The sequence below is a fragment of the Mesoplodon densirostris genome, chromosome 4 (genome assembly GCF_025265405.1).
Source record: "Mesoplodon densirostris isolate mMesDen1 chromosome 4, mMesDen1 primary haplotype, whole genome shotgun sequence".
NCBI classification, from domain to species: domain Eukaryota; kingdom Metazoa; phylum Chordata; class Mammalia; order Artiodactyla; family Ziphiidae; genus Mesoplodon; species Mesoplodon densirostris.
Genome location: NC_082664.1, coordinates 90613436 through 90624050, shown reverse-complemented (window position 1 = coordinate 90624050; position 10615 = coordinate 90613436). Strand labels below are relative to the sequence as shown.

Here is a 10615-nt window from a genome sequence, read left to right as displayed (position 1 = left end):
GAATTGCATGACGTGAATTATATCTTCATAAAACAATTTAAAAAAATAACTTGTTAGAAATAAGGAGCCAGGGGACTTCCCTGGCAGTCCAGTGTTTAAGACTTTGCCTTCCAATGCAGGGGATGCAGGTTTGATCCCTGGTCAGGGAGCTAAGATCCCACATGGCTGGTGGCCAAAAAACCAAAACACAAAACAGAAGCAGTATTGTAACAAATTCAATAAAGACTTTTTAAAAAAAGAAATAAGGAGCCAAAATGCTTAAGTTTTAGGTTTGGTTCTCCCAAAAGCAGGTCATAAAAGAAGGATTTGAGTACAACTACTTTACTTAGAAGGTGATTCCAAGAAGTAGCACTAGGAGAATAGAGAAGTAGGAAAGAAAATAGAAGGAAGCCTAATATGGGGTACAATAATGAACAGCTTACCACTGATAGCCACTGGTGCTCCATCCCACTGGGCACCTCTGAGAGGCTGTGTAAGAACCTGGTATAGTTTTCTACTGCTGTGTAACAAATTACTGCAAATATAGCAGCTTAAAACAACATACATTTATCATCTCACATTTTCCATGGGTCCTAAGTCTGGGCACAGCTTACCTGGATTTTCTAGTCAGGGTTTCATAAAACTTCAAACAAGACATCAGCCAGGCTTCATTTCTTTCTGGCACTTAGTGTCTTCTCCAGCTTCACATAATTGATGGTAGATTTCAGCTCCATGTGGCTCTAGGACTGGGCCCTCAGCTCCTGCAGAGGGCCTGCAGCTCCTTGCCATGCAGCCCTCTCTAGGCCCACTCACAACATGGCGGCTGACTTCTCCAGGCCAGTAGGAGAATCTCTCACTCCAGTCTGCTAAGATGGTGTCTTACATAATATCATCACAGAGTGACGAGCCCATCACATTTGCCATATTTATTGAGTAGAAGCAAGTCCCAGGTTCTGCTTACAGCAAAGTGAAGGATATTATCCAAGGTTATGATTCATTGTGGGTTTCCTTAGAGGTAAAAACATAACCGAATTGTCCCACTTGCAGAGCAGAAATATGGGGGATTTATCTACCAATCCCCAGCTGTCATTACTCCCTATCATTTCTTGCCTACTCCACATTGGACAAACAAATGTGCCCCTGCATCCAGAGGAAGCCCTGTAGCAGTGAGGCTCAGATGCTTGCGTAAGAAGCCTTCAGCATGTTTGAGAATTGCAAGGGCCAAGAGGAAGCCGGCTAAGCACTAGAGCACCCGCAATACCTCAATAAATTTAAAATAAAGGGGGAGGAGGAACAACAAATTATATTTTAAACACCTATTTTTAAATTATTACATATGATATGCTTAAAATATTAGATACAAATGAAAAAGACTAAGGCTGTAGAACACGGAGATAGTGCTTGTAAAAAAACGTATGAAATATATTACATAATGTTAATTAGCGTATTTATAATACTTCAAGTTTTAAGTTTTTTTTTAAATCAAAGAAAGTCACCATGAAAATACTAATAAAAAACCTTTAAAATATAGTCTTTGGCACAAGCCATCTCTCAGAGGTGCTGAACAAAAGTCATGGTAAAAATGCCACAGGGTATCATAGGAGAAAAAGCTGGGGCTGTTGAAAGCTTCAGACTTCCCTGGCCCTTGAAGGAAGGAATGGAGGTTCAGTTCTGTATCCGCCACCTCTCAGGCTGTCCCATTGTACAGGGCATCCTGTTGCTACTTGGTGTTCTTCTTTCACCTGGATTAGCATCTGGGTATCCACAGGAGAATAATGAACACTAGCCCATGCCCTTTGGAGTTGAATCCTCCCACAGTCATACCCTCCATGAGATTACTGTTCACAGAAGCACTTATGGCCAAGGCTGTAGCTGTTATCACAGCCTCACTGCCCTCTCCCTGCTGTGCATTACCTGGATCTAGCAGTGCATGTGATGGATAAAGATGTGAAAGTTTATGTCGTGGCTCTCTCAATTATAAACGGTGTGATCTTAAGCAAGTCCTTTACCGGCTTTGACAAATGGGTTTTTAACTGGAAATAAAGATATTGAACCAGATAACCTCTTAGTTCTCTTCTAAGTCTAAATGCTCTGAGCTCTGTGACAGTATTTGTCAAGTCTCTCTAGAACAGCACTGCCCAACAGAAATTTCTCTGATGATGGAAATGTTCTGTAGCTGTGCTATGCAATATGGTAACGACTAGCCACTCATGGCTATAGAGCAGTTAGAAGGGGGTAGTGTGGTTGAGGAACTAAATTTTTTACTTTAAATTTATCAAAAAAATAGCCACATGTGGCTAGTGGCTACTGCACTGGACAGCACAGCTCTAGAGACAAGCATGGGTAGAGAATAATTATTTCCTTACTAAAGCGTAATCAAGCAGTTACTCCATTTTGTTATCCAGAGTTATTACAAGGGTTAAATAAGAATACATGTAGAGTACTTCAAACGTTACATAGTCCATAGTAAACACAAAATAAATGTTAGCTTTTCTATTAACACTCTTATTTTGTGTAGCTGATTTTTGTTAAATTTTAATTAGTAACCAGCTTTTTGTAGTTTGATAAGATAAACAATAGATTTATGAAACTAAGCAATTATCTCCTTTGGTTCAATATTTATGTAAATGGGAAAAGGAAAAATGCAGCTTGGGAGTGTGGTAGAAGAGGTTAACCGACTCTGGGAATTTAATATATATGGCAGCATAATCTCAAAAATCAGACCTGAATTCTCTCCCTTTTTACAGAATAGTTTCCATGTGCGATAGTTTTTTTGTTGTTGTTGTTTTTAGTTTCAGCTCCATTTCCTCTGAGCCCTTAAAGGGTCTCAACTTCCATTTCTGTGGCTCAGTATTTTAACAACCACTGAAAATAACTCATTTTACCTCTTGCTAGGTGCCCTTCCAAGCAAGATAAGATGGCTAATTACATATGCCATTAACCGAATGCAATTCCAACTAATTGACAAAAAGTATTATACAGCAGCAATTTTTGAAGAACAAAGTTGTATGAAATACAAGGTTGTAAGTCAGAAGTTTGTCCCCAGGAACAAAAAATTCTAAGAATTCACAGCCAGACAGTAAATGTTAAGATCTGTGCCTTAGGGAGATCAGCTCGGTGCTTTGTGACCACCTGGAGGGGTGGGATAGGGAGGGTGGGAGGGAGGGAGATGGAAGAGGGAAGGGATATGGGAACAGATGTATATGTATAACTGATTAACTTTGTTATAAAGCAGAAACTAATACACCATTGTGAAGCAATTATACTCCAATAAAGTTGTAAAAAAATAAAAATAAAAAAAGATCTGTGGCTCTTTCCCTGCCGCCGCGGAGCCGCGCGGAGGCGGAGGCGCGGGTGCACTCAAGATTCGGCTCCACCCGTAACCCACCGCCATGGCCGAGGAAGGCATTGCTGCTGAAGGTGTAATGGACATTAATACTGCTCTGCAAGAGGTGCTGAAGACCGCCCTCATCCACGATGGCCTAGCACGTGGAATTCGCGAAGCTGCCAAAGCCTTAGACAAGCGCCAAGCCCATCTCTGTGTGCTTGCATCCAACTGTGATGAACCTATGTATGTCAAGTTGGTGGAGGCCCTTTGTGCTGAGCACCAAATCAACCTGATTAAGGTTGATGACAAGAAACTAGGGGAATGGGTAGGCCTCTGTAAAATTGACAGAGAGGGAAAACCCCGTAAAGTGGTTGGCTGCAGCTGTGTGGTGGTTAAGGACTATGGCAAAGAGTCTCAGGCCAAGGATGTCATCGAGGAGTACTTCAAATGCAAGAAATGATCAAATAAAAAAAACTAGGCTCTTGTTCCTCAAAAAAAAAAAAAAAAAAAAGATCTGTGCCTTTCATGTGGTGTCCCATAACTATGGAAGCTTCATCTTTTAACCAAAATTCACTGAGTGTGGGGTATGTATGAGCTCTGCTAGGCACCATGAAGGAAACAAATGTGTCCAAGATATAGTCCCTGACCCTCAGGAAGCTTGCATTCTCCCTTCTACTTATAGTGCTCCAGTGACCCTCCTTTGCCCCTACGATAATATCTGTAGTGCATAGTTCATCATGCTCCCCTACTAGCTGCAACTTTCCTACTCAGCCTGATCTCTCCAGCTCTCTCCCATATGTCCTGTCCCTCAGCCTCACAGGAGTACAACTGTCCTCTCACCAGTGCATCCCTGCAGCACAAGCAAGAAACATCCCCCACCAGCTGTCCAATATCCATGACCCTCCAGCCTCATTTTCCCTAAAACATACACATTCATTCACCTCTCATTTTTAAACTCTAGCATGATTTCCCCTGTGAGAACTGCCTTAAAGCCTCTCTTTTCTTTCTGCTCACATTACAGCTTGAGCATAACAATACGACTGTGATGGAGATATTGTTTTGTGAATCCCTCTCTCCTGAATCGTAAGTTCCTTGAAGATAATGACCAAGTCTTCTCATTTATGTAACTCTACATCCTAGATATAGGTTTTCAAAGTTTACTGAAAAAAGTGAAAATGAGATGTTTAAAATATGCATTTAACTAGATTGCAGTGCAAAACAGCACAGGATGCATTCAGATTTTCAAGTAAAATGCCATGGCAAATTTGATGGGGGATCTCTCATACAACAAGATCTCTCAGGAAAATTTTATCATTTTTAGTTAAGGTGACAACTCCAGTCCCTGAAGGTGGAAATGAGAAGGAAATGATAGCAGATGTGGCAGACAGGATCTAAAGGTTAACCACTATGACCAATATTTATTTATTCATCCATGACCATCTAGTTGCTGAGTGCTTTGAGAAATCCAGAGAAGATAATGCATGGTTCCTATCCTCAGGGATTTTAGGATTTAACAGTAGATACGAGTATTGTATATTCTTCACTGAGTGATCCACTGGAGCTAGGGTAGGGGAAAGTGGTTAACAGTCTTAATCAAGCAGACACTGTCAAGACACTGGGTTGTTTGTGGGTTTTTTTTTTTTTTTTTTTGAACCAGAGTGATATAAAAGGTGTATACAAATCCATCCAGGAGTCATTGAGGGAAGAATACCAAATTGCAGGTAATTCTATCCAACCTATGGACACAGAAGCTTCCTTCTTTTCTCTCTTATCTTAAGCATGCAGAGTTGCCTCTCTACTTCTGGATTTAGATGAAGTACCATAATGCAGGACATGGATCTGACTCCCTGAAGAGCTACTGATGGACTAGTGATACAGGGGATTTAGCTCCCCTTGAGGATGAATAGGAAACAGAAGACAGGAGAAAGGAGGCAGATAAAAGGTCTCTCCTTTCTCTCCCCTGTAAACTTTTGAGATGTGGCTCTTTCCTGGTGAAGCCCTGTGTGGCAAGTGAATACAACTGCTGAAGTGTGTGCTATGTCCTCAGTAGCCTATTGTGTAGCCACAGGGTAACACTTGAATTGCTTCATATCATTCTTTGACTCTCTTCCCCTCTTCCCTCACACTCACTGCCCTGGGCTTGTACCTCTTAAAGTTGTAGCACCCTAATCCTTAACCTAGGCTCTGATTTCTACAGGCCCCAGACTAAGACATTATCCTATTCTTTGTTTCTCAAGCATAGTAATTTTTTAATATTTACTGATTCAGTAAGAACTTTATTTTAGAAATAGAATATAATCCAAGCCAGTTTTAATTTATGAGTTTACCTGAACTATATCATGACCCCTGGAGAAACGATCATTTCTAAAAAAATAGCTGATAGCAAATAGTTAAACAGTTCTTACTATGTGCAGTATTCTAAGCACAATTACATAGATAAATAAATTTATATAAAAAAATGTTAATTTATTTTTGGTTGTGTTCGGTCTTTGTTGCTACACGAGGGCCCTCTCTAGTTGTGGTGAGTGGGGGCTACTCCTTGTTGCATTGCACGGGCTTCCCATTGCAGTGGCTTCTCTTGTTGCAAAGCACAGGCTCTAGGCACACAGGCTTCCGTAGTTGTGGCACATGGGCTCAGTAGTGGTGGCTCATGGGGTCTAGAGCACAGGCTCAGTAGTTGTGGTGCATGGCCTTAGTTGCTCTGCGGCATGTGGGATCTTCCTGGACCAGGGCTTGAATCCATGTCCCCTTCATTGGCAGGCAGATTTTTAACCACTGCACCACCAGGGAAGCCCTAGATTAACATTTTTAATACAACAATCCATGAGGTAGTATGGTCATTCTCCTTTTGCCAACTGAACACACATGATAAGTGTTATTTCAGCCCATTGTAAAAAGATGGCTAATAGCACAAAATATCATACTGCTTCGTGTCTTCATGTCATTTGCTCTTTTCTTCCTCAGCCTTAACTCCCTAGTCTTAGACCTCCAGTATAAGCACCTTGCCTTACTCTGCTTTCCAGATTACCAAGGAAGACATACACTGAACTCAAGACTCCATTATTAAAACTGTGCAGTGATTTCAAGAAAGTTATCTGGATCTTACTAGAAAATTATCAACTTCAAGCGAATCTTCTGTTCAAGGAGAATGTCAGTGTGCCCAGCAGAACAGAGTGATAGGACTTGACCAAACTTGCATGGTGGTGCCTGTGGCATAATGATATCAGCAAGAAACCACACACCAGAAACTGATTTTAAGTATAGCATAACCCCTAGCCATAAAACCTGCTGAAGAAGAAAACTATAGTCCTCCCCTACCTATTACTCTCATTCCAATATAATGAAATAGTTGCCATCCATTGAAAAACTTACTTAAATCAATCTGCCTATTCATGAAAAACACACAGGATTTTGCCCTTTTAATTATACCTATTACACCTATCTCAGCTTATACAAAGTCAAGGTAATTTTCAAGATACATGAAGTACATTAAAATAAAACCTATCAATACCATCAAAAACATGAATAAAAGGTAAGCCCTTTGAGATGGGTGCTGTTCAAATTCTGCCTTGAAGAAGAAAGGGAGAAGGGTTAAAGTTATATTCAGTCAACACTTACCATCCTGGTACTATATACTAGTCACTATGCTAAATGCAGATAATACAAAGATTACTAAAGCAATGTCTCCTTCAGAGGAGATCACCATCTAATGGAGAAGCTGTGGTAAGAAAATACATGTCTGATGTGAATTTGTGAAAAATTATCTGATGGTTGGGATGAGAGAAAACATTGTGTGAGATAGCTATAGTATTGACAGAGATCCTACACTAAAATCTCATGGTATTTCAGAGCTCCAAGAGCTCTTTGTTTTCATTTCTTGTTTGGGTTTGTTTTGTGTGTATGTGTGGTTTTTTCATTTTGCTTTTTTTTTTTTGGGAGGTGAGCTAATTTAGTTTAGGTTTTTTGTTTCTTGTCATCATAGTAAATGTTATGTCCATTATATAGATTTTAAAACTGTGAAGCTGAACCAAATTATTAGCAACACAGGATAAGCCTTTTCTCTTACAACAAGGCTATTTACAGGATACACAAAATAAAAAGATGTAAACGGTGACATAAAAACATAATGTGTGGGAGGGATGAAAGTAAAAATGTAGACCTTAATTATGTGTTTAAATTTTAGCTGTTATCAGCTTAAAATAGACTATTATAACTCTAAAGTGTTATATAACTCTAAAATTTTATATATAAGCCTCATGGTAACCACAAACCCAGAAACCTATAGTAGATACACAAAAGATAAATAAATCTAAGCATACCACTATAGAAAACCATCAAATAACAAGGAAGAGAGCAAGAGAAGAAAGGAACAAAGAAACTACAAAACAGCTAGAAAACAACGAACAAAGTGTCAATAGTCCACACCTATCACTAATTACTTTAAATGTAAATCGACTAAATATCCAATCAAAAAAAAGGGGGGGGGGGACTTGTAAGCACAAAAAACAAGATGCAACTATATGCTGCCTACAAGATATTCATTTCTGTTTTAAGGTCACACACAGACTGAAACTGAAGTGATGGAAAAAGGAAAAGATACCCCATGCAAATAAGAACTAAAAGAAAGCATGGTTCATTATACTTATTAGACAAAATAGACTTTTAGACAAAGGCAAATAAGAGACAAAGAAGGGCATTATATAATAATAAAAGGGTCAAACCAACAAGACAATATAACATTTGTAAATATTTATGCACCCAACATAGGAACACCTAAATATAGAAGGCAGATATTAACAGACATAAAGGGAGAAATAGAGAGCAATACAATAATAGTACAGGACTTCAAAATCCCACTGTCATCAATGGATAGATCATCTAGACAAAAAATCAATAAGGAAATATTGGATGTAAACTAAACAGATGTTTACAGAATATTCCATCCAAAAGCAGATGTACATTCTTCAAGTGCACATGGAACATTCCTCATGATGCAACACATTTTAGGTCACAAAACAAGTTCTTAATAAATTTAAGAAACTGAAATCATATCAAGCATTTTTTCCAACCACAAATATGAAATTAGAAGTCAATTACAAGAAGAAAACTGAAGAATTCACAAAAATGTGGAGATTAAACAATAGGCTACAAACAACCAATGGGTAAAAGAAGTCAAGAAATACCTTGATAAAAAAGGAAAATACAGCATACAAAACTTAGGGAGTACATCAAAAGACAGTTCTAAGAGGGAAGTTCTTAGTGATAAATGCCTCTATTAAGAAATGAGAAATCTCACAAATAAACAACTTTATGCCTCAATGAACTAGAAAAATAAAGTAAATCCAAAGTTAGAAGGAAGGAAATAAAGGTTAGAACAGAAATACTTGAAAAAGAGATGAACAAAAAAATAGAAAATATCAATGAAACTAAGAGCTGGTTTTTTGAGAAGATTAAAAAATTGATAACCTTTAACTACACTCACCAAGAAAAAAAGAAAGAGGACTCAAAAAATCGGAAAAGAAAGAGGAGACGTGAGATTGCTTCAAGATTGTGGAGTAAAAGGACATGCTCTCACTCCCTCTTGTGAGAGCACTGGAATCTCAACCAACTGCTGAACAATGATTGACAGGAAGACACTGGAACTCAACAAAAAGGATACCCCACATCCAAAGACAAAGGAGAAGCCAAAATGAGATGATAGGAGGGGCACAATCACAATAAAATCAAATCCCATAATAGCTGAGTGGGTGAATCAAACTGGAGAATACTTATACCACAGAAGTCCACCCACTGGAGTGAAGGTTCTGAGCCCCACATCAGCCTTCCCAACCTGGTGGTCTGGCAATGGGAGGAAGAATTCCCAGAGAATCATACTTTGAAGGCTAGAGGGATTTGATTGCAGGACTTCGACAGGACTGTGGGAAACAGACACTCTGCTCTTGGAGGGCACACGCAAAGAAGTGTTCACATCAGGACCCAGGGGAAGGAGCAGTGACCCCATAGGAGACGGAACCAGACATACCTGCTAGTGTTGGAGGGTCTACTGCAGAGGCATGGGGTGGCAGTGTCTCACTGTGAGGACAAGGACACTGGCAGCAGAAGTTATGGGAAGTACTCCTTGGCGTGATACCTCCCAGAGTCCTCCATCAGTCCCACCAAAGACCCCAGGTAGGCTCCAGTACTGGGTCACCTCAAGCCAAACAACTGACAGGGAGGGAACCCAGCCCACCCGTCAGCAGACAAGGGGATTAAAGTTTTACTGAGTTCTGCCCACCAGAGCAACAGCCAGCTCTACCAACCACAAGTCCCTCCCATCAGGAAACTTGCACAAGTCTCTCAGATAGCCTTATCTATGAGAGCAGAAGCAGAAGCAAGAGAAACTACAATCCTGCAGCCTGTGGAACAAAAACCACATTCACAGAAAGATAGAAAAGGTGAAAAGGCAGAGAGCTACGTACCAGATGAAGGAAAAAGATAAAATCCCAGAAAAACAGCTAAATGAAGTGGAGATAGGCAACTGTCCAGAAAAAGACTTCATAATAATGATAGTGAAGATGATCGAGGACCTTGGAAAAAGAATGGAGGCAAAGATCGAGAAGATGCAAGAAATGTTTTAAAAAGACCTAGAATAACTAAAGAACAAACACCTAGAAGAATTAAAGAACAAAAAAAAGACATGAAAACAGTAACTGAAATAAAAAATACACTAGAAGGAATCAATAGCAGAATAACTGAGGCAGAAGAACGGATAAGTGACCTGGAAGACAGAATGGTGGAATTCACTGCTGCAGAACAGAATAAAGAAAAAAGAATGAAAAGAAATGAAGACAGCCTAAGAGACCTCTGGGACAACATTAAATGCAGCAACATTCACATTATAGGGGTCCCAGAAGAAGAAGAGAGAGAGAAATGACCCGAGAAAATATTTGAAGAGACAAGAGTCGAAAAATTCCCTAACATGGGAAAGGAAATAGTTCATCAAGTCCAGGAAGCACAGAGAGTCCCATACAGGATAAATCCAAGGAGAAACATGCCAAGACATATATTAATCAAACTGTCAAAAATTAAATACAAAGAAAACATATTAAAAGCAGCAAGGGAAAAACAACAAATAACACACAAGGGAATCCCCATGAGGTTAACAGCTGATCTTTCAGCAGAAACTCTGCAAGCCAGAAGGGACTGGCAGGACATATTTAAAGTGATGAAAGGGAAGAACCTACAACCAAGATTACTCTACCCAGCAAGGATCTCATTCAGATTTGATGGACAAATTAAAAGCTTTACAGATGAGCAAAAGCTAAGAGA

General features: G+C 39.5%; 1 protein-coding gene across 1 annotated transcript; it reads left to right on the top strand.

Moving 5' to 3' along the window:
* The first annotated feature begins 3295 nt into the window (after positions 1-3295).
* Positions 3296-3792, top strand: LOC132489421 (small ribosomal subunit protein eS12-like). Its single transcript, XM_060098358.1, has one exon. The coding sequence runs from the start codon at positions 3372-3374 to the stop codon at positions 3765-3767; it is 396 nt and encodes a 131-aa protein (XP_059954341.1). The 5' UTR covers positions 3296-3371; the 3' UTR covers positions 3768-3792.
* The last annotated feature ends 6823 nt before the right edge of the window (positions 3793-10615 follow it).